At 40.4% G+C, this 24,896-nt stretch overlaps 2 protein-coding genes across 2 annotated transcripts in view; one reads left to right on the plus strand and one right to left on the minus strand.

Moving 5' to 3' along the window:
• LOC130705517 (basic salivary proline-rich protein 4-like) overlaps nucleotides 1-16,033 on the minus strand; it is a 291,406-nt gene extending 275,373 nt beyond the window's left edge. The window contains exons 1-2 of the mRNA XM_057531911.1: nucleotides 15,135-16,033; nucleotides 11,523-11,618 (exon numbers count right to left, since the gene is read on the minus strand). Coding sequence (XP_057387894.1) covers nucleotides 11,523-11,618; nucleotides 15,135-16,033 — 995 coding nt within the window. The remainder of the gene's footprint in view (nucleotides 1-11,522; nucleotides 11,619-15,134) is intronic.
• The window catches only part of LOC103014598 (cytochrome P450 7B1), a 190,535-nt gene continuing 181,309 nt past the window's right edge, over nucleotides 15,671-24,896 (plus strand). Inside the window, exon 1 of the mRNA XM_057531939.1 lies at nucleotides 15,671-15,984. Coding sequence (XP_057387922.1) covers nucleotides 15,872-15,984 — 113 coding nt within the window. The 5' untranslated portion in view covers nucleotides 15,671-15,871. The remainder of the gene's footprint in view (nucleotides 15,985-24,896) is intronic.

Here is a 24,896-nt window from a genome sequence, read left to right on the forward strand (position 1 = left end):
CTGCCTGGAAAGACAGATCTACATTTAATCATGGGTAGTAGATGAGAGTTTAGTTGTATGATCAGGTATTTAGGGGAAAAATGATTGGAAGATTTTGACAAGGAGGTCTCAGGAAGAGGTATGTAGATAAACCTCTCCATATGATTATTAACTGTAAAAATAGTTTTGTTCCATATGAATGCTTCCTAAAGAGCAACCTCAGCAGAAGATCTTAATAAATAGCTTCTTTCCTCAGCTATGCCTACTCTTAACCAATGAGCTCATGAACAAAATGGCCATGGGGGAATTCCCTGGCAGTCCAGTTGTTAGGACTTTGTGCTTTCACTGCTGAACCGCCCGGATTCTACCCCTGGTTGGGGAAATAGGATGCTGCAAGCCATGTGGCGTGGCCAAAAAAAAAAAAAAAAAAATGGCCATGGTAGCAGGAATGGAGTTAATACATCTGCAAGTTATTAATCTTTCTGTACCTTTTTTTTCATAGTTAAAATAAAGACTATAAAAGTGCCCACCCAACAGGGTTATTGTGAGGCCAAATGAAAATACACATAAAAGAACTTAGAACAGTAAGCAGCACACAAGTGATTAATAGATATTGAGTGATTATCTATCTATCTATCTATCAAATATGTGTTAAGCACCAACTATATTGAAGACCCTGTGTAAGAATATAGTCATGAACTAAACAGGCAGAGTCCCTGCTTTCATAAGCTGACATTCTGGTGGAGAAGTCGTTCAACAGTTCATTACAAAGAACTATTATTTAATGACAATATCATAAGTGCTAGCAAAATGAAGTCCAATACTCTAAGGAGGGGAAGAACAGATTGGACTGACCTAGCCTAGGGAATTAGGAACAGGTTTCCTAAGTAAATAATGCCTAATTTCAGTTCAGGAGATTTAGAATTTAGCTAGTCCGAGTAGAGTGGATGTTGAATTGCAGACAGAAGAGAGATTATGTGGAAAAGGCTCAGAGAGAACCAGGGTCATTGACAGAACCGAATGGCAGTATCAGAGTGCTGCAAGGGTTGGTGAAGAGAGATGAGCCGAGGGTCTAGCCGTTCAGGATCGTGAAGTGAAGGAGTTGAATGTTACTCAGAAAACAATGTGATGTCACTGTAGGGATTTAAAATATTATAGTGACGTGATTAGATGTGTATTTTTAAAAATTATCGCTGTTTTTATGGTGTAGAGAATAGATGGATGAATAGGGCAATAGTAAATCTGAGGCCATCAATTTGGAGGCTACTGCAGGAGTCCAGAAGAGAGGTGGATGATGCCATCTTGGACTAGGGTGATGGCTATAGAGGGGGAAAAGAAGGAGACAAATTTAAGATGTGTTTTAAGGTAGACTTTACATGACTTAGAAGCAGGGTTGACTGCCCAGTTTTGATCATGAGCAACTGGATGGATGGTAGTGACTTAGGAAAAGGAGTGGATGTGGTGGGTATGATTAAGGGTTGTTTAGACATGCTAAGTTCAAGGTGCTTATGAAACAACCATATGGGCTGTTTACTTATGTATTTATTTATTTATTTATTTATTTATTTATTTTTGGCTGTGTTGGGTCTTCGTTTCTATGCGAGGGCTTTCTCTAGTTGCGGCAAGCAGGGGCCACTCTTCATCGCGGTGCACAGGCCTCTCACTATCGTGGCCTCTCTTGTTGCGGAGCACAGGCTCCAGACACGCAGGCTCAGTAGTTGTGGCTCACGGGCCTAGTTGCTCCGCGGCATGTGGGATCTTCCCAGACCAGGGCTCAAACCCGTGTCCCCTGCATTGGCAGGCAGATTCTCAACCACTGCGCCACCAGGGAAGCCCCTGGGCTGTTTTATAGACAGCGTGGTATGGGGTTATCTCTTAGAGAAATCTGGAGATACACATTCAGGAGCTATTACATAGACATGATTTTTAAAGTTTTCCTGTTAAGAGTTTGTTTTTTTTTAATCGAGGTATAATTGGCATAACATTACATTGGTTTCAGGTGTACAACATAATGACTCAATATTTGTATACACTGCAAAATGATCACCACAATAAGTCTAGTTAACATCCATCATGATACGTAGTTACAAAAAATATTTTTTCTCATGATGAGAACTTTTAAGATCATATATATATATATGATATATGTAATCTTAAAAATATATAGGTTTTTAAGTTCTTAAAAATATATATATTTTCTTTATACATTCATCCATCAATGGACACTTAGCTTGGCTATTGTAAAGAAGGCTATTGTAAAGAAGGCTGCAATGAACATGAAGGTACATATATCTTTTCAAGTTAGTGTTTTCATTTCCTTCAAATAACTACCCAGAAATGGAATTGTTGGATTATATGGTAATTCAATTTTTAATTTTTTGAGGAACCTCCATATTGTTTTCCATAATGGCCACATCAGTTTACATTCTCACCAACAGTGCACAAGGGTTCTTTTATCTCCACACCCTGTCCACCACTTGTTATAGCTTGTCTTTCTGATAACTGCCATTCTAACAGCTGTGAGATGATATCTCATTGTGGTTTTGATTTACATTTCTCTGATGATTAGTGATACTGAACATCTTTTCATGTACCTGTGTGTCTTCTTTGGAAAAATGTCTATTTGAATCCTTTGCCCACTTTTAACTGAATTGAATGTTTTTTGGCTACTGAATTGTATGAGTTCTTTGTATATTTTGGATATTAACCCCTTATCAGTAATATGATTTGCAATTTTTTTTCCATTCAGTTAGTAGTTTGCCTTTTCATTTTGTTGATGGGTTCCTTTGCACTGCAGAAGCTTTTTGGTTTGATGAGGGCCCACTCATTTATTTTTGCTTTTGGTGTCCTTGCTTTTGATGTCAGATCCAAAAAATCATCACGAAGACTGATGTCGAGGAGCTTACCACTTATGCTTTCTTCCAGGAAAAATGCTCTTTCTGCATCTATTAAGATGACTGTATGATTTTTTTCTTCATTTATCATATTGATTGATTTGCAGATATTGAACCATTCTTGCATCTCTGAGATATTGATATATCCCACTTGATCCTGCTGTATGATCCTTTTAAAGTATTGTTGAATTCAGGTTGCTAATATTTTGTTGATTTTTGTATCTGTGTTCTCAGGGATACTGGCCTGTAATTTTGTTTCCTTGTGGCATCCTTGACTGGTTTTGGTATCAGGGTAATGCGGGCCTCATAAAATAAGTTTGGAAATTTCCCCTCCGTTACATTTTTTGGAAAAGTTTGAAAAGGATTGGTATTAATTCTTCTTTAACTTTTGGTAGAATTCATCAGTGAAGCTGTCTGGCCCTGGACTTTTATTGGTTGGGAGGTTTTTGAGAAATGATTCAATCTCCTCACTCGTAGTCCATCTGTTCAGATTTTCTATTTCTTCATGATTCAGTCTGGGTAGGTTGTATGTTTCTAAGAATTTATCTATTTCCTCTAGATTATCAAATTTGTTGGCATGTAACTGTTGATAGTAATCTCTTATAATTCTTTGTATTTGTATGGTAGCATTTGTAATGTCTCCTTTCATATCTAATTTTATTTATTTGAGTCCTCTCACTTTTTTTCTTGATGACTCTAGCTAAAGAGCTGTGAATTTTGTTTAACCAGCTCTTAGTTTTGTTGACCTTTTCTTTTGTCTTTTTAGTCTCTATTTCATGTATTTCTGTTCTGGTCTTTGTTACTTCCTTTCTTCTACTAACTTTGGGCTGTGTTTGTTCTTTTTTTTTTTTTTTCTAGTTCTTTAAGGTGTAAAGTTAGGTTGTTTATTTGAGATTTTTCTTGTTCCTTGAGGTAGAATGTATTGCTATGAACTTCCCTTTAGAACCACTTCTGCTACATTCCGTAGATTTTTGGTATGTTGTATTTGTTTTAATTTGTCTCTAGCTATTTTTAAAATTTCTCCTTTGATTTCTTTGATGATCCATTGGTTGTTCAGTAGCTTGTTGTTTAATCTCTACCTTTTTATGGTTTTTTTTTTCAGTTTTCTTCTTGTAATTGATTTCTAGTTTCACAACGTTGTGCTCAGAACAGACGGTTGATATGATCTCAATCTTCTTGAATTCACTGAGACTTGCTTTGTGGCCTAACATGTGATATAGCCTGAAGAATGTGTACTTGAGAAGAATGTGTACTTTGCTGCTTTTAGATGGAATGTTCTGTATATATCTGATCTAATGTGTCATTTAAGACTTACATCATTATTGATTTTCTGTCTGGATGATCTATCCGTCAATGTAAGTGGGGTATTAAAGTTCCCTACTATTATTATATTGCTGTCTATTCCTCCCTTTAGGTCTATTAATATTTGCTTTATATATTTATATATTCCTCTTGTCCAGTGCATAAATATTTACAAATGTTATTTCTTGTTAGACTGACCTCTTTACCATTACATAATGCCCTTCTTTGTCTCTTATTATATCCTTTATTTTTAGGTTTATTTTGTCTGATATAAGTATAACCACCCCAGTAGAGTATGGAAAACTCCTATGGTTTCCATTTGCATGGAATATCTTTTTCCATCACTTCACTTTCAGTCTGTGAGTGTCCTTACATCTGAAGTTAATCTCTTGTAGGCAGCATCTCGATGTATCTTGTTTTTTTAATCTATTCAGCTACTCTATGACTTTTGATTGGAGAATTTATTCCATTTTCATTTAAAGTAATTATTGATAGGTATGTACTTATTGCCATTTTTTTGTTCTTTGTTTTCTAGCTGTTTTGCAGTTTCTCCTTTCTCTTGAACTCTTCCTTTGAGATTTGATGAATTTCTTAGTGGTATGCTTAGATTCCTTTCTCCCTGATTAGAGTTTTTAAAAGTTTACTGGTTTAGAGTTTGTAGCAAGAAGAGATGAGCACCTAGGTTCAAGCCCTTTGATGTTTAGTGATTAAGTAGAGAAAGTACTTGCCAAGGAGAATAAGAAGCAACCAGAGAGGTAAGAGGACACTCGGGAGTATACACTCATAAAAATGCAGAGAAGAAAGTATTTCATGAGAGTGTGAGAGTTGCTGAGAGAGCAAATAAGTTGTGGACTGAAAAACAGATGGTGAATCCAGAACCATGGAGCTGGGTTATTGGAGATCACTAGTTACATTGTAGGATTCTATCTCCTCCATCATATTTTGGTCACCTGGGTCTAGGGCTCTGAAGCCGCTGCTTCTTGAAATAGGAAAAGAACATTTTATGTTACATATGATGCATGGATCACAAAATGGCCTTTGTGCTATCAGTATTTTACAGAAATTTTAGCAAAATTGTTCCTTTGTTTTTCTTTAACAGCCTTCATTTTCCAAGGCTCTGTTTCAAGCTCTACAGGAAGTGAAAAAGGAGAGAGAGGTATAGACATAGGAAAAAGGAATGGCTATTAATTCAAAAATTATCCCTTATCTCTCCTATAAACTCTATCCTCTGAACAAGCTTGTGGATTTCACGACTCTATATCTCTTATCCAAGTGCAATGGTGGAAGGACCATTCCTTTTTCCCTCCCTCAAGATTGATAAATCCTTACAGTAAACACAAAAAAGCTGTCAAGATGAGGTCCCTGATAGATACAATTGAGATGTTTTCTTTCCGAAAACAGATACGTTAACTAAGCCTTAAGAGAGACTGTTGTTATTCATTCCTGTTATTTTGGCATGTGACTCTTGCCCTGTCTGCAAACCTTCTACTCTAGATTACTTCTTTACGAAAATAAAGCAAAACAAAATTGGTAAGATTAGTCCCAGCATCTATTGCTAAGGGCCCCTACTGTTTGTTCTTTTTATTTCTCAGAAACAACCAACTAAGCCTACCCTTTGCTCCCTCTAAGTTAGTTCTGTATTCAGGATGTTTTCCTCAAATTAGAGCTTCAATGTAATGTAAATATTGACCCAAGTTCTAAAAATATCTTTTAGAAAAGAGCTAAATTACCAGGTAGGCTGATATGCATTATACATAGTGCATATTTATAATACATTATCTAGAAATAATCTAGAAATGCATTAAATATAGTGAGGCAACCCCATACAGTAGAAAAAATACCGCTAGTATTCAGATTAATAAATGAGAATCCATCTGCTTGCACTATTTAGCTCCTAAACTTGGTCAAGCTCATGGGAATATTGTGTAGATGAAAATATGTAGCTTGGTGATCAGCACATTGTGGGTACTCAATAAATATTCATTTCATTTCATTTCTGAACATTAGTTTTCTAATTTTCATTCATTTGACAAATATTTATTGAGAATCTACTATGCCACACACTCTCCCAAGCACTGTGTGTACACTGGTGAAACACACACACAGACAAGGTGCTTGATGTCAGGGAAGTTACCAGGTATGTGTGTAAAGTGAAGATAACATTCATCTGGCTAGACTGTCAAGCGGTCACATGAGATAATGTTTGAAAATGCCTTTATTGACTCGAAAGAACTATGCTGGTTCATTTTCAGATTTCTAATTACAAAATAATTATGTTCTGATTCTTGATGCAGAAATGCAGAGAAAAGTAGGCAGGTAGAATTCCAATCTATGCCTTAATTTCTGTGTGAGCACAGAAAGTTCCTTAAAGCATCACATTATGTTTTTCTTAGCATGTGGGTTGTGTAAATGCTAGAGGGCTAAGTGTTTTGCTGAGAAATGGCAGTAAGAATCTAGATAAGGAATAGATTTTCAGGTTGTTCAGAACTGACACAGAAGAAGCAAAAACAGGAGACATGGCAAAAGAGAAAGGGACTTTGAGGTTCTGGAGCACCAAAAGCAGGAGGAGGAAACTCTGAAAAGCTGAATTAGCCTTTGCCCCTTTCTAAATCAAGAATCATTATAATGGTGGGGAGTAATAGGTAGAGAAAAGACATCTGTCTCTAAATGGGACTCTCTGAGACACCTATAAATGCAGAAGGGGCTCATGTTAATATGTGTCCATCCACAGACATTCTAAGTGACCAATCACTGTCATTAGAGCACCTTTAAGAATGGGAGGGAGGGGACAACATTCTTCTCTAATTTCCCTAACATTTATTTACATTCTTGAAAGAGAGAATAGTTAATTTTGCTTTTTAAATTTTTTAAATTGATATTGTTGATGATGATAATTATATTTTGAAAATATTTATGCTCATTGTTCAGAAGAAATTTTTCTATAGCTTCTTGATATGAGAGTGGTTTGCTCAAATAAAAGGTGTGAGTTGAATTGCTTTGCTTTACAAAATCAGGAGATATTTGATATTTGAAGAGGAAAATTCTGGAGGGAAAGTAGAACTGGAGAGGCTGGACTCTGTCAGGGGGAAGAGAAAGAAATTTCCAACTGCAATGCAGTCCAAGAGGACTAGGGGAACATAAAACGTTGAGGATATTTTGTGTGGAACCTTATATTCTGTACAATGTGACCTCTTACAAATTTGTAGCAGAGGCTTCAGTGCCTACTGTGTTTGGGTTTCTTGCAGAAACAAGTGAAAGTACAGAGTTGCCTGCTGGTTATCAGTTCTAGGATCAAAACAGATCCTGCACATGTGATTTTAGGAAGTCCCTGGCTGATGTTGTCTGATATACCCATCTGAGTTATAGCTCAACCCCAGAAAGCAGAAAATCAGACTTTTTTTCAGAATCATTACAAATCAATTAATTTCTTCTTGCATTAGTGCAATGTTTGCTCATAAATAAGAATATTCAAAACTTCCAGCATATGTATAATTGCTAGTATTTATTGCTTTCATAATGTCAAAATGTAGCACTCTTTGTTGGTGGAAGAAAATTCCAGACTTCAGAGAGGAAAGGGGAAAGGAATGGATCAACCATGGGAATGTGAGTGATCAGAAAACTGGAGGAGGAAACGAGAAAAAAGCTTCAGAAGACCTTGACGGAATGAATTTGGTCATTTTCCAGTTGAGCCTTGGACAAGAAAGTGGAAGGTGGGGAGAAAGCTGAGAACAGAGTTCACACACTGAGGAGTCAGAGAGGAATGGGGGATAAAGAGCGAATGGCGTCTTCTCTAGTCTGTAAAGAAAGGTGTGGGTATCGAAGGACTTCCCATGAATCCAGGTTGCCACCAGCCAGATAAGAGGGGTGGGACTCTGTGAAGGAAGGGGCACTGTGACAGACTGAATAAACAAAATGTAGCTAGTTACTGTAAAAGAAAAATTGTCCCCAACCTCGTCTGCAGCAGAAATTTTGCCTAGTGAGAGGGAAGAGCCTAGCGTTCCTGAAAAATGCTTAAGTGGTTTTCTGATACAATTTCATGGGTTTGGACTTGTTTGAGTCAACACCCTCATGGACTGTCCCCTATCAGCCAGGAGTTGAACAGTGGTTAGCTGATGTTCTCTTTCTATAGTGTTTCTAATCAGAGTAAATGTTTGAACTGACCTCCTAGAGGCTTTCCTGTTGCAATATTGTAATAGATCTTTGACTCCTAAACACACCAGTCCCCCCCCTGACCCATGGTTTCACTTTACAAAGTTTCAGTTACCCTCAGTCCACTGCGGTCTGAAAATATTAAATGGAACATTCCAGAAATGAACAATGTATAAGTTTTAAAGCTCGTATTATTCTGAGTAGTGTGATGAAATCTCATGCCATCCGCTCCGTCCCACCTGGGACGTGAACCACCCCTTTGTTCAGAGTAACCTGCCTGTTAGCCACTTAGGAGCCCTCCCGGTTATCAGATGGACTGCTGCTGTATTACAGTGCTTGCGTTCAAGTAGCTCTTATTTTACTTCATGATGACCCCAAAGTGCAAGAGTAGTGATCCTGGCAACTCAGATGCCAAAGAGAAGTCTTAAGGGTGAAAAGGTGAAAGTTCTTCACTTAATAAAGAAAGAAAAAAGAAAACCATATGCTGAGGTTGCTAAGATCTGTGGTAAGAACAAATCTTCTGTCTGTGAAATTGTGCAGAATGAAAAATAAATTGGTGCTAGGTTTGCTGTCACGCCACCATCTGCAAAAGCTATGGCCAAGGTGCAGGATAAGTGCTTAGTTAAGATGGAAAAGGCATTACATGTGTACAATAAGATTTTTTTTTTTTTGAGAGAGAGAGAGATCACCTTCACATAACTTTTATTACAGTATATTATTATCATTGTTCTATTTTGTTATTCGTTTTTGTTATTAATCTCTTCTGGTGCCTACTTTACAAATTAAACTTTATCATAGGTATGTCTGTACAGAAAAAAACAAATATAGGCTTTGGCACTATCTGTCATTTTCGGCATCCACTGGGGGTCATGGAAGGTATCCCCTGCAGATAAGGGTGGCGTACTGTAGTCTAAAGGTTTTTTCTTTAACATTAGAATCACTTAATAAACGTGATTGCTGTATCTCAGAAGCTGAGAGGCTGGTGTTACTATGGTTCTGCCAGTGAGAAAGAGAGCAACTACAAAATGAATGAATGCAAGACTCATCACCATCGATGCGCTACCTGCCCTGATACATTTCTGGGCACCATAGCGACACTATGTAGTGGGTACATAGTGGACACTACGTGTATGTAGTGGTCACTGCGTACATAGTGGGCACTGTGTACATAGTGGTCGCTGCGTATATAGTGGACACTGTGGATGTAGTGGTCATTGTGTACGTGGTGGACACTGTGTATGTGGTGGACACTGTGTACTTAGTGGTCACTGTGTTGTGTCGCTCAGATTCTGTCAGGATGAGAGAACCTATGCACTCCGCTTCTGCGAGTGTCACCAGCTGCTTCAGGAATTGCCTTCAGCTAAAGAGAGCTCCTTTCCAAGGTCACCCTCAGCTTTCCATTATCCTGAGGGCAGTCCACAACCAAAGGCATGTTGATATTGAGATCTGAAGGCCTGGACCTTCACCCCGTCTTGGGGTAATTCTAAAGGGCTGCCTGGGTTCTCAATATCCTCAGGGGCTGAGTCTTTGGATGAGACTGCACCCCAACCCAATACTTCCCTCTGTCTGTCAGTTTCAACCCCTGGTGTTGATCCTGAGACTCTGTCCTAATATAGTCCTGTGCTGGTCTGTCTCTCTCTGAGTCTGTTTTCCAAAACCTCTCCTGTAACAGGTAGAAACAGCAGAACCTGGTCGGTAGATTTTATTCCAGACCAGGGCTTTTGTTGCTTCTCCAGGAACCAGCCTGGCCCAAACCGTCCACCCCCGCCCCCCAAAAGAAGTTTTTGAGTCTAAAATTCTCCCTTAGTGAACAGAGATAGCTGGGGGATAAGTTTGTAGGGACCCTTGTGCTTTCTGTCCTCAGAAATCTGGGTTCAGTGGCTAATCAGGAAATGAAATGTTGGAAAAGCCAGTGAATCAGAAACAGAGATGGAGAGTCTCAAATCTTGGCATGGGAAGTAGGGTCAGATCATGAGTATGAACTAAGGGTTAGCATGGGATTGTGAATTTATAAGCCGTTGTATTCAAAACTCAAGTGTGTATAAGTAATGCCAAGACTATTAAACAAGAAATGACAAAACTCTTGAATCTTTTCCTTCCTCTTGAAGATAATCAGAGCCATCTGTTCCACCATTTTTAAAGCTGCTTCAAAATTATTATATTCAGGCCTTACCTAAAATTGTACTTTATTAAAAAAAGAGTTAAATGTAACAATACTCTCTATTGTTGGGTCACTCTGTTCATTCAACAGCATTTTATCGGATAAGCATTCCTGCCTGCCATGTCTGTATGTGTAAGCTGAGTGCTTGGTCAACACTATAAATTGGCTTTTTAGGAGAAAGGGAAACTAAAGGGAAAATAAGTGCATTGTTTACATTTTAAAGAAAGACAGAATAAGAGGAAGAATTTGTGATTTAAGATATTTTTGGTCAGGTTCAGGGCCAGCATCTAAGGTGCCTCACTATTTACTATGTGCCGATTAAACAATACTAACAGCAGTCTCAGGTTTCAGGATATATATATATATATATATTTACCATCATTGCTATCTTAGCTACAACCAGAATAGCTACCTTAATCAAGCAAGAAATGGCACATTTTACATTTTAATTGGGTAGAAGTAATACATCAACAGGCTAACACCTTAGTTGGGCCGAGCTTGTCTGATAAACTCATTTCTATTTACATCCTCTGCCAATGGAGCACAAGGTGCTCAAATGCAAAGAAAGGGAGAAGCTCCAGGCATCTTGACTGTCATATATTTACTGTTCACAATTTCATCCTCATAAACCTATAGGGAAAGTAGTCTTATAACATTTTTCAGATGGGAAAGCCAAGACTAGCCTCCGAGCTAGTGAGGTAGCTCTGAGGTAGGCCAGGGTATAAAGCAGAGGCCCAACTGTCTCCATGGGGTGTCTCAGTCATGGGCAGCTCAAGGTAAAGAGAGGATCCCTAAAAATGGAGGCCAGAATGATTGAACAGATGTGGTAAGGGGTTAGCGAAAGAAAGCTCTAAGGAAGTCAAGATGGTACTGTGGAAGGAGGGATGAATGCACAGTAGAATGTACAAGCTGAATAATCATGGGTGCCCTGAAATTCTTTGAGTCTTGGTTTTCTTCATGTCTAAAGGACTAGTAATGCCTACAGAGGTAGATTTTGAAGATTAAATAAAATGTGTGTGTAAAACATGAAGCAGTACCTGGCCCATGGCAGGTCCTCTCCATCCTTGCTCCCTTCCTCTTCAGTTTTCTTCCCTTCCTCTGCTTCACAATTTTGCCCAGAAGTGGTCTTAAGTCTAATAGTAGGGGATAGGAAGTCAAAGTTAGTTAAGACAAAGCTCACGAGCCAGGGGAGAATAACAGCAGTCATTCTTTTCAGTTAAAGTTCTGACTCAAACCCAATCTACATTTTATGTCAAAACGTTATGGGACATTTCAGGCTTGAATACTCAAACCTGCTTTTAGGAAATTCCCAATATTAGAAAAATAATGTGTAAAATTCCTCTTTGACAATTTCCACAGTGGGACTTTCAAATGTTTCCCAATAACTAAAGCCTACAAGATGCCCTTTCCCCAGCACATCATTTGCTTCCCAGGAACTCACAAGATTGCAGCCATATTGGTGCATGTTCTTAAATCCCTTCATTTTTACCCCACAATCTCACGTGGACTAGCCTCTTTTCTTTCTCCTTTCCAACGTCAACACTTTTAGTCCTTTTAGGTCCATCTCTTTGAAGGAAGAGCCATCTCATTCACTTTTATAGCTCCAGCAGTCCAGACATAGTGCCATGGGCACAATTTGCACTTAAAAGAAGTTACTGACAAAATAGGTGGACTTGGAGGTCTCAATCCAGTGTATTCATATTTTCAAAGTCAGGGCAGGACTGGAAATTCCCTGGCAGTCCAGGGGTTGGGACTCCTTGCTTTCACTGTTTTAGGGCCTGGGTTTAATCCCTGGCTGGGGAACTAAGATCCCACAGCCAAGCTGTCAAAAAAAAAAAAAAAAAAAAAACGACAAAGTCAGAGCAGGAGAATTAGGACATCGATGTTGAAATGCAGGGAAATAGTCATTTTTCAAGTTTTGGTGACTTCCAAACATGCTCTTTAGATTCAAAAGAGAAGGCCTCAAGGGAAGCAGGGCCAGAATTCAAGCCCTAATCATAGACTAGAACGAGAACAGAGAAAGAGGCTGACAGCTTAGACCACCTGGTAGATGAGGGTCAGCTGGGCTGGAGGGGAAGGCTTTGGAGTATAACCTGTCACCTAGACTTTCATAGCTCTTCCTTTAGAGACTCCAATATATCACGCTCTCCCTTTACTCCCTCTGGTCCTACTTCTGTTTTTGCTTGTCTTTTTCTCTCTCCGTGTGTTTCACAATCAATATTTTCTGAAGACAGATGATTAGGCTAGTTGCTATCTGTACTGAACACATTTCCACATCTGGATACCTCAAAGTATAAAGGCCACCCCATGACTCTTTTAGATCTGACTGTTAACCCTGGTCTAATTCGTGTAGCCAAGGTACATAAGATACTAACATTGGTAGCCAGTGTTGAAGGAAATATTTGTGGCTGATTTCTGGAAGGGACCATTGGGCAACTAGAATTTAGTTGCCTTACCTGTATGCCTTATGAACCCCTGTGTTGAAATTAAGCTAGAGTTACCAGATTTAACAAAAAAAAAATAGGATCCCAAGATAAATTTGAATTTCATATAAAGAACAAATAATACTGAATGCAATATTTGGGACATACTTATATGTGCTCCAATGGTTGCCTGAGTTCCAGGCATAGTGTCTATATTCTAAACAGCAGAAAAGAGGAAGGAAGCAAAGGGCCCGACCATTCCTGTTAAGGACACTTCCCTGAAGTAACACCTTAAACTTAGCCTACTGGTGAGAATTCAGTTGCATGGTCACTTCTAACTACAAGGAAGGCTGGGAAAGCAGTCTTTATAATGGACAGCCATGTGCCCGTTAAAAATCGAGGCCTGTTACTGAGAAGGAGGGGGAAGCAGACATCGAGGGTCAACTAGTCACCTCTGTCAGAGAAGTGATGGAAATAAAGGCATGTTTTGGAGGTAAAATAAATTGAACTGGATTGAATATAATGATGCTGATACTGGGTTACAAAAGCAGAAGAGGAATAAAAGAGGTCTTTAGATTTTATTTCAACCAGGTCAGTTTACAGCATGGAGCCCCCTTTTAGCAGAAATGGAAAACACAAGAGAAACATATATTCACAATGTATTAAGTGTATACCATAAAGCGTTCTAAGTAAGATACTATACAGATACCACAGGGAGATGACACAGTCGCTAACCAAATCTAGCAGGTGGCAGCGTAGTCTTCTTCCTTCCACCTACGTAAGACACTGTGATTACCTGCAGGTGTTTTCTGTTATTAATGTTATAAAATAAAATGTTTAGCATGGTGCCTGGCACATGGTAAATGTTCAATACATTGATTAATGCTAAACGTTTTAACCTCTATTTTCAAAGAGAAGAGTCATCCAGGAGATCAAATGGAAAACTAAAGTATAAAAGTTGAGGCTTCTCGTGAAAATTAGTGAGAGGCGCTTTTTGCAGTGGGTACAGAAATGCACAGCATGGATACCATCCTGCATGCTGGCTCTGAAGGCCAGGTAGTGATGGAAACCAATTTGCTTTTTCTTGGAGGAGACAGAATAGCTGTTGGCTCACTGTACCCTGATTTCCTGGAAAACTGAATTTATGACAGGAGAAAGGAAAGGCAGTAGAAAACCCTGGAATAAAAGTCAGATGAAGAAACTCATAAACATTAGAGTTCTCATGCTCGCCCAGCCATTCACAGCTTTAAGGCCAAGGACAGCAACACAGTAGTGATTCAGTTCTGGAGCATGGACCAAGGGCCAGGCACATGCAAAGTACTTCCAACTACAGTACCTCAACTCCAGGGTCGGGGGCCAGGGCGACAGGAGGTAGAGAGTAGTTGCAGACAAAGTTGTCTAAGAGATGATTCTCACCTTCTATAGCAGGCAAGACAGACATAGACAGAAATAACTCAGATGGAGAGGGAAAATGTGAAGGAGTAAAAAGCAGAGACAGTGTTAAAAGTACAGAGGAGGGAAAGATTAATTACAAGCGTAAGGAATAATTTCTAGAAGGAAGTGGTATTTGAACTGGGCGTTGACAGGTAGGTAGAATTTTAGTATTTAGGGGAGAGAGGAAACTTTTTCAGGCAGAGAGAATGTCATAAGCCAAGGTGTGAAAGGGCTGATTGTGAGGGACACTGTGGCTCAAGCTTTCATGTATATGGAACTGTCCTAGCCATGGGATGGAGACAAATTGTGGAGGCTTCTCATTGCAGGTTGAAGATTTACCTTTATCACAAAGGCAACCAGTAAGAGTTTCGAACAGGGTCAAAGCTGGATAGGTCTGTGTTTTAGGGACGTGGCAATGGAGAGGACGGGCTGGAAAACTCAAAGGCCGGAGGTACGGAGACCAGGTGTGAAGTTGCTGTAATAGTCTTGAGAACTGCGCAAATAAAATCTTGCGTAAAGGAAAGAACACAGTGGCACTGGAACAGCCTTGGTTAGAATGGTTTTTAATTACTTACCAACCGAGGGACCAGGCTAAATTACCTTAACCTGAGCCTCATTATATGTTCTCTAATACATTGCTAAAACTTAACGTTCCAAGTTTGGTGTGGGGAGTAAATACACACGTGCGAAGTAATGTGAATGGTCATTACTCAGGAAAAGACATTTTCAAAGTTTCTCCCTCACCCTTTCTAAGGCCAACCTGCGGGGCTCGTACCACTTCTGTCGTAGTACCTTAGCGTCGTCTTGCAATAGCGCGTTTCCTCTGTCGTCTCTCTTCCCGGATGGTGTGTCCCACGGGGACTCCTGGAGGGTCCCGGCCCAGCTCTGGTCCCGGTCTTGCCGGCCTCGGGGACTGGCCTCGGCGCCCAGCAGGCGCGGGAGCGAGCAGGGAAGCGCGGCGTGGAAGGGGGGGCGCAGGCGCGCGGGCATCCCGCCGGCTGGGGGCGGGGAGGAGGGGCTGCCGAAGAGGGCGCCGGGGCCAGAGCGCAGCGGGCACAGCCCCAAGCCTCTTCGAGGGCCAGCGCGGTCGCGGGGCGCGGGCGAGGGGATGACGGACCCGAACGACTCATTTCCAACTCAGAACTGAAATCCCCTTCCCTCAGGCCTTCAGCAGCTCGAGCTCGGGAAATCCTAACCCCTTTCCCCCTCTTCTCTAGCCCTTCTTCCTGCCCCGGGGGCGGGGGTGGGCGGTGCGCAGTTTTCCAGAGGCGGCCGGGCGGGAGGCGGTGGCCGAACGGGGCGGCGCGCACGGGTCGAGCGGGGAGGGGTGGGCCGGGGGAGGGGAGTCCGGGAACTTTGAGACTCGGCCCAGGGGGCCCTCGGTGATATTCCAGGAGGCGTCGCGCCAGGCCAGCCTCCCGGGACCCTCTGCCGGCTGCAGACTCGTCGGCTGCGCAGCTCGGAGAGACACCCCGGGCCGCCCCCCGCGGCCGCGCGTGATCCGGACGGCGGAAGACGTGGCCGCGGGCATGGGCAGCTTCTCGCCGGAGCCGTGGCTGCCGCGGCCGCTCAGTCCCTCGGGCCTGGTCCTCGCCGCGGCCCTGCTGCTGCTGGTACTGTGTCTGCGCGTCCGGCGCACCAGGTAAGTGCCCCGCCGCCCGGCCGAGCAGCCTAGCGCCCGGCTCACGCATGCGTCCTGGGCCCCGCGACCGCGCGCGACCCAGATGGTCCAGGGAGCCCCTTCCATGACTGCGGGCGCCGGCGTCGCTGGGGGTCGTGTGTAAAGACAAAGGCTTCGTCTGCCTCTTTCCCAGGCACACGCACACGTATGCAAGCGTGGGGACCAAATTCGACTTGCTGCTCGGGGCTCGGTTGTAGTCTGCCCTAGGTTTGCATTATACATTATGCATCACGCATGGCTTCCAGACACACTTTGGTGCCTTGTTACAGTGAGTTGATGCTTTATGGCCTAGCATTCATAGAGTATTTCAGGAGGGGAATTTTCTTTCTTTTCATTCCATTAAAAGTGAAATGTTTTAGGAAAATGCCAGTGTGTGGTATGAGCAATACCTCTGGGTGCCTGTCAGTGCCTCAGTTTACCACTGGTCCGCATCTGGAAAAACGAACTAATAGTACCTCATGGGATTTTTGTGAGGACTTAATGAACTTATAATGTGTATTTTATACATTTACTCTGTTATTTTCATTAGAACAGAATAAACAGCATATTAACACCAAAACCCAGAAGTGTGTCACTTCATTATCTGATTTGAAAGGTGGAAGGAGAAACAAGAGAAGTTCAACATAAAAGCACTCACTTTGAAATCACTCTATTTGTCTTTTCTAGCCGGGTCACTTTTCATACTATCAGGTTCTTCTTCATAGCTTTTTTTTTTTTTTTTCCTCCCTTGTTTTTTGTTTTTGTCTGATCATCTGGGTGGAGTGTGGTGTCATTCCCTGTGGTAGGGCAGGTTTGGAGGGACGTGTTAGATAAATAGTGAAGTCTGTGTTTCTGGTGCTCAGTGGCGAGGTCCGGGGAGGATATTTAATTATGAAAGTCACAGATATGAAAATGGAACATAAAATCATGAGTATAGATTGGTCACCTTGTGAAAAAGTTTGATGGAGAAGTAGGGGGCCCCGGCCACTCTCCTTGTTGAAGAGTCTGGCAGAAGAAGAAGGACCACCAAGGGAGACTGAGAAAGAGGAGCCAATAGCATGGGAAGAAAACCAAGTGAATGTGGTGTCCCAGAAGCTAGGTAGGGACATATTTAAACAAGTAAGGGGAGTTATCTGTGTCAGATGCTGCTGAGAAGTCTAGTGTGTTGAGGACAAAGGACCATCAGAGTTGACAAGATGCAGAATTGGTAAGAGTGAAGCTGAGAGTTAATGGGCATGGTAGCCTGTTTGAAGTGGATTGAAGTGCCGTCTGTCCTACAGTAGCTAAGATTTTATATTCAAGCAAGAGTGCAATGTAGTATTATGTTTCATATCTCTTGAGCCAGTAATTCCAGTGATTTTATTTAAAGGAATTTCTCCTGGTGAAATAATCGTGAAGGTCCTTAAAGATTTCACCAGCTCAGTGCTCACCAGGGCTGCTTATAATAGTGAAACATTAGAAAAAAATCTAGATTTCTGAAAAATATTGGTTTAGTTAAAGAAATTCTAGCATATCCGAGTAATAGAAAGTTATGTAGCCATAAAAAACTATAATGTAGACTATATGAAGACTTAGAAAGCCATATTCAAGATATACTACGTGAAAAAAATTTAAAAACACGGTCCGTATACATGGTGTCAATGACCTCCAGCCAAAGACTGCTAGGAACACACCTGTAGTGGAACAAGTTGAGTTATTGCTTACGGCAACTAGAAAGAACACACGCCATTCATTCTGGGTAAAAGAGTGTAGAAAGGACCTATTTATGGCATTTGGGTTTGTGTTATGTGATTTGGGGGAAGGTTCAAGGAAGCAAGGTTTTGCTCTGTTGGTAAGATACTCTCAGAAAGCTGGGGCTGGTCTATGACTGGAGACCTTAATCTCCTCTATGAGGCGAGAGGAATGCATTGAGGCTGAATCAGCAATTAGTAAGTAAGCAACAGACTCTAGAATTAGTAAGGTTTGGGGGATATTCGGTCATTTTATTGACTTAGTATTCATGATTTTTGTCAGTATTTAGACATGATTATGGATTGATCTCGTTTTTGACTTTATAATAGTCACAGAGTGGCTTTCTTTGATCACTTAAATGTTTGATTAAGAATGGCTTAATGTTTGTGCAGTTGTTTCTGTTCATCAGAAGAGCGAAGCGTGGTAGCTACTGTCAACTGAAGAGAAATACACAACCTAAAAGTTGTGAGTTACGTTGTATCCCGGAACCTTACTGAAGACTGTATAGCCCAGGAGACAGCCTCTCAGATAGCTCTGAGGAACTGTTCCAAAGAAGCAAGGGAGGCGCCAGGATATCTAGGAGTTTTTGCTGAAAAAAAAAAAAATTATGTAGTTGAACATCAAAAGATTACTGCTGATCACAAAAAAACAGACATTTCAAGTTAACGATTTTAGTGCTTTTCTATGTATGGGAAGGTGCAAGAGTCCAGGCTCATTGAAATGATTTCTTAGATATGTATCTTCACTATCTGGGGCCAGCGTCCTGTTTTTCTCCATCCTGAATTCCCCCCAGAGTGCCCCACACGGCCAGGGGTGGCTACAGTGGCTGGTGGCTAGGCAGCATTTTGTTTACTGGAATGGCAGGCAGCGCTTTTTGTCCGCACTAGGAGTGCCAAGCAGGCACCTCGATGTCAGGGATTGTGTTCATCTTTCTTAAAAATATAAAAGGCTGCAAGGATATACCACAGACATTTGAGGGGGGGCAAATTTACATACAATGAAATGTGTAGATTTTAAATGTACCATTCGATTAGTTTTCATACATGTAGACACCCATGTTAACTGTCACCCCAGTCAAGAAATAGAATATTTTCTCACACCTCTTTCTAGTTAGTCCCCACCCCTGAGCTCTGATTTAGTTTTGCCTGTTCTTGAACGTCTTCTAAATGGGATTATGCAGTATCTTCTTTTGGGTATGGCTTTCTTCTGTCAACAAAATGATTTTGAGATTCACCCATGTTGTTGCATATGTCAGTAATTCATTCATTCTATTTCATTGCAGAGTACTTTATGTTCTCTCTCCATATAAACTGTGGTATATACATGTATATATGTACTATATATATATATATATATATATATATATATATATATACACTACATTTATTATGTATGTGTGTGTATATGTGTTTACTACAATTTGGTCATCTATTGTCCTTTTAATGGACTTTTAGTTATTTCCAGTCCGGGACCATTACAAATAAAGCATATGTAGACATTCTTTTACAAGACTCTTTGTGGACATATATTTAGTTCCTTCTTGGGTTAAAATCCTGGAACCTATGAGAAGGTTGATGGATCATAGGGTAAAGACTTATACTCACACCCATTTTGGAAAATGCCGTTTTTCCAAAGTAACTGTACTTTTGTAACACTTCCAGTAGTACGTACTATATGAGAGTTCCAGTTGCTCGCTATCTTCACCTATGCCTGATGTGGCCAGTCTGTTAGTTGATAAACCCTGTCTTTTTAGATTCTGAATTTTATTGTCTTCCCCTGAAGAGTGATGAATTTTGTTATAGTGTGCAGATGTATTTCTGGCCGATTCTCTTGAACTTGGGGGAAGCTTAGTTTTATCCTTTATAAAGATGAGTCTATGGAAAGCTCAAGATATTTACCAAGCTTCTTCTCTTTGATGGGATTCAAACCCTAAACTCTTGTCTCCCCAGCAGTGGGCAGCAGCGGAAATCTCTGCTCAGTTCTTTGAATCTTGCAGCTGATGCCTTCCACAGGGCTCTTTGAAGTCTCCTCCACAGATGCACACTTCCAAGTTTGGCCACCAATTTGAAGGGTGTCTATATGCATGTTTTTCTAGGTTTCTCTTCTTGATTTCCAGCCACTTCAGTATCCCAAACTCTGACAGCTCAGTCAGTAATATTGTAGCTTTTTTGCTTGAGTTCCAGCTGTCTCTCCCCCTTGCAGACGGGTCAGAGGAAATGTCTACCCTGGACTTAATTCATGATGGGTCTGTTCTTTAAGGATTGACTCCCCCTCAGTATCTGCCTTCTTTTGCTTGTTCTTTAGTGCATTTAAATCATTTTTTGTTTGTTTATTTTGTCTTTTGCTATCTGTGAAAATGTTAGGTTATTTCAAGCTACCTCACCATTACTGGAACCCAAACCCAGACTTCTAACAGTGATTATATCTAGGTGATATCTTTTTTGTGAAATGATTATTATTTCCTTTTTTATGCTTATATTTTTAAAGTGTCATAATACATACGTATTTCTTTCATTATACAAAAAGAATGATACATTTAAAATAAAACTGATAAATTCTTTTAAAATGTTTTTAATCTTTTTTTTTTTTTTTTAGAAGAACCAGCATTCTGGGTCAGTGTAGTAATAGAATTCTAACTTAGAAGATAAGACTTGGGTGGTGTTAGGAAACCCAGTTCATTTCCAGAAAGTCATGATATATATATGATATATATATATATATGTGAATATATATATAAAATATGAAATGTTTTTGTCCAATAATTAGATACATGTTTTAAAAAAATCACTGTTTACTAATAATAGACTTTAATACAGATACATACTTTCCAATTTATTTTAGAAGACAACATCATATAAAAACAGAGTCTGTGGCAAGGCAGAGTTGAAAACAAACACATCTCTATTATTCTTTCCCTACCTCCCCATCCCCTGTAAAAAGGACAAAAATCAGCCCTACCAAAACAATAGAAAATAAATATAAAATAGTTAAATTATTTTAAATAAATGAAATAAAAATTGTCACTAAATATTATGTTTCCTGAAGAGCGCACTTAAAACAGAATTAAAAGTTTATAATGAATAGGGGAAAGTGTTTACAGAAAATATCATGGGGAAAGGACAATAGCACACATTTTTTAATCTTACAGTTCAGGATATGAGAAGTCTGAAATGGGCCTTACTGGCTTCAGTTAAGGTGTTGGTGGGGTTGCATTCCTTTTGGTGGATCCAGGAGAGAATCCATTTCCTTACCTCTTGCAGCTTCTTGAGGTCACCAGAACTCCAATCTCTGTTTCAGACTCTGACACTCTTGCCTCTTTCTTATAAAGACCTTAGTGACTACATTGAACCCACCCAGATAATATAGGATAAGCTTCCCATCTCAAGTTCCTTAATTCAGTCACATTGGCAAAGTCCTTTTTGCCATGTTAGGTAACATATTTAAGTTAGGGATTAAGGATTAAGAGCTGGGCATAACAGCAAAGGAAACCATAAACAAGACGAAAAGACAACCCTCAGAATGGGAGAAAATATTTGCAAATGAAGCAACTGATAAAGGATTAATCTCCAAAATTTACAAGAGCTCATGCAGCTCAATATCAAAAAAACAAACAACCCAATCCAAAAATGGGCAGAAGGCCTAAATAGACGTTTCTCCAAAGAAGACATACAGATTGCCAACAGACACATGAAAAGATGCTCAGCATCACTAATCATTAGATAAATGCAAATCAAAACTACAATGAGGTATCACCTCACACCTGTCAGAATGGCCATCATCAAAAAATCTACAAACAATAAATGCTGGAGAGGATGTGGAGAAAAGGGAACCCTCTTGCACTGTTGGTGGGAATGTAAGTTGATACAACCACTATGGAGAACAGTATGGAGTTTCCTTAAAAAACTAAAAATAGAACTACCATATGACCCAGCCATCCCACTACTGGGCATATACCCTGAGAAAACCATAATTCAAAAAGAGTCATGTACCACAATGTTCATTGCAGCTCTATTTACAATAGCCAGGACATGGAAGCAACCTAAGTGTCCATGGACAGATGAATGGATAAAGAAGATGTGGCACATATATACAATGGAATATTACTCAGCCATAAAAAGAAACGAAATTGAGTTATTTGTAGTGTGAGGTGGATGGACCTAGAGTCTGTCATACAGAATGAAGTAAGTCAGAAAGAGAAAAACAAATACAGTATGCTAACAAATATATATGGAATCTAAAAAAAAAAAAAATGGTTCTGATGAACCTAGGGGCAGGACAGGAATAAAGATGCAGACATAGAGAATGGACTTGAAGACATGGGCAGGGGGAAGGGTAAGCTGGGATGAAGTGAGAGAGTAGCATGGACATATATACACTACCAAATGTAAAACAGATAGCTAGTGGGAAGCAGCTGCATAGCACAGGGAGATCAGCTCGGTGCTTTGTGACCACCTAGAGGGGTGGGATAAGGAGGCTGGGAGGGAGGCGCAAGAGGGAGGGCATATGGGAATATACGTATGCATATAGCTGATTCACTTTGTTATACAGCAGAAAGTAACACAACACTGTAAAGCAATTATACTCCAATAAAGTTGTTAAAAAAATAAATAAATGGATTGAGCCCAGGAGAGGACACCTCACCAAATCACATCTTCTGGATGACATCAGAGAGAGTCCCCCTCCTCCAGAGATTCAAAGGGTCCACATTCTGTGACCTCTGAATAATCTCTCCCAGTCATCTTCCTTAATAGAAAATGGAATTAACAGCGACCATACAAGGTAGATACGAGAAGCAAAGTGCATGAGAAATGTGAACACGTTTTGTAAAGTGTGAAGTCACTTGGAAGACAGTTGGCTTGCACAATTAGGTTTCCTTGGTTCTTCCCAGAGATCCTTTTCTCTTAGTTGCTATTTAGGGGGAAAAAAAGTGGGATGAGTTTCCTTCCCTCTTTCATCCTTCTCCCCCAACACACAAATCCCCGCACCTCCAAAATGCTGTAATTGGTAAGAAATAAGATTTAAATGTTTTTAAGATGAATTTTAGTCAATGTAAAAATTCAATCAGTGATTTTTTTTGAGTTATGAATTGTCAAGGTTATGTAGGTAACAAGTTGTTTTGAAATGTTGGTTTGTTGACATGAGGGTATCACACAAGTCAATTTTCTTTTTTCTAATTACTTAATTACTCCCCAAGGAGACCCCTGGTGCTCCAGATCCCTCACATTGTTACCATTGCCTAGAAAATGAGAGGAACTAGGTTGTCATCACTAGTGGATGTTTTTCTTCTTTCTTCCCTTTTTCTAAGAAAATGTAGGACAAGGATGTGGGCAGCTGAAAGCAAAGTCATTATCTATGCAGAAGAATGCTGATTTAACAGGTGGATTTTTATGTTTGTACATGGGAGGTGGTAGGGACATCTCCAGGCACATTTGTGACTCTGGATTAAATGATCAATTACTGCAGGGTGCTACACTTATCTTTACTAAGCTGTGGGGTTTGGATTGGTCTTGTTACCAATTGAGACATTTCAGGCTGCCTCACTATTTTATTTTGTAACTTTAAAAAAAAGTTCCTGAAGATAGAGAGTATTCCCACTACATAATTAGTGGAACAGGTAAGTTTTGAAAAACACATACTTTGCTGTTTAGTTGTGTGTCATTCAAAGTGATGATTCACTGGGTCTTGGGAAGTTCAGAACTGCTGATTGGGTCCACACTGAAGATTGCTTAATGCTGGAATCATGATCTGCTGATAAATCCTGACTATCCCGTTAAATGTATCATCTGTTTGCATCAGAGAAATCAGTTCACAATTTATGCCAACTCAGCACAAATCTCTTAACCTTTATCAGAGTGAAATCTTCGAGTGCTTCCCTTAGTCATGCAGGGCCATTTATGTACGTAAAATCATGGCTCACTGTTTCCCAGCAATGGGACTTCCTTGTAGAAGGAGTGTAGTGTAAGGCAAAGAGCATGGCTGTGAAGCCAAAATGGACCTAGGTCCAAAATCCAGCTCCACCCCACTATGATGCTGACTTTTGAGAGGAAGGTAAGGGAAGATGGAAATGAACATAACAGGCTCTGGGCTTAGATGTTTTGCATATATTATCTCATTTAATCTTCACTGCGATTCATGAGATAACTGTGAAGCTATTTTTTCAGAAGAGACGAACACATTAAGAAATTAACCAGTTTGCATAAGGTTGCAGGGCTACTCAGGGGTAGAACTGGGCTTTTGATTCCAAGTCCATTATAGCTGTGGTAGACAGAATAAAGCCCCCTTAATCCTAAAGTTTTTCACACAATCTCCAAAACCTATGAATAAGTCACTCTGCAAAGTGGAATGAAGGTTGCTAATCAGCTAACCTTAAAATGGGGGATGATACCAAACCATTGGGTGGGCCCAATGTAATCACACATTAAACCTGGAAGAGGGAGGCAGGAGAGGAGGTCAGTTGACTGTTGCTGGCTCTGGAGATGGATTAAGGAGTGCAAAGGCCAAAGAATGCAGGCAGGCTCTCGAAGCTGGATAAACAAGGAAATAGATTCCCCTCTAGAGCCTCCAGAAAGAAACCTTGCCCTGCTTACACCTTGATCTTAGCCTAGGGAGAGCCATTTTGGACTACTGGCCTACAGAACCATCCGATAGTAAATTAATATTGTCTAAGCCACAGATTTGTGGTAATTTGTTACAGTGGCCATAGAAAGCTAACACAATAGCCGGGTCCCCCGAGCTCTTTGCATTAAACTATACAGCCTGTTGCAAGAAGGTTCAGAGAGCAGGAAAGAGTGGGACTCGGATCACTTTGCTGGTGGCCCCTGAGGAGCAGGATAGAAGGCAAACATTTGTAAATACTCAGTATCTATGCTAATACATAGTAACTGGAGAATTTTTGGTCCCAAGGTTCGCAGATTACCATGAGCTATTCACTGATGTCTCTCTTCCTTATCCATCAATTCACAAGTAAGGTTTGAATGTTTGTTATGTATCCATGTAACTCTGTGCATCTTTAAAATCTTTCTGAAAATGTGATGGGGGCTGCAGGCATTGAGGTGCATCCCTGCTTACTGCTACCCACAGCCTGGAGGAGAAAGCCCAGGGTGACTCTGAGGCGTGAAAGGGGTCTGGGGTAACAGGACGCTGTACTTCACTGACTTCCCCAA

The sequence above is a fragment of the Balaenoptera acutorostrata genome, chromosome 17 (assembly GCF_949987535.1).
Source record: "Balaenoptera acutorostrata chromosome 17, mBalAcu1.1, whole genome shotgun sequence".
NCBI lineage: Eukaryota > Metazoa > Chordata > Mammalia > Artiodactyla > Balaenopteridae > Balaenoptera > Balaenoptera acutorostrata.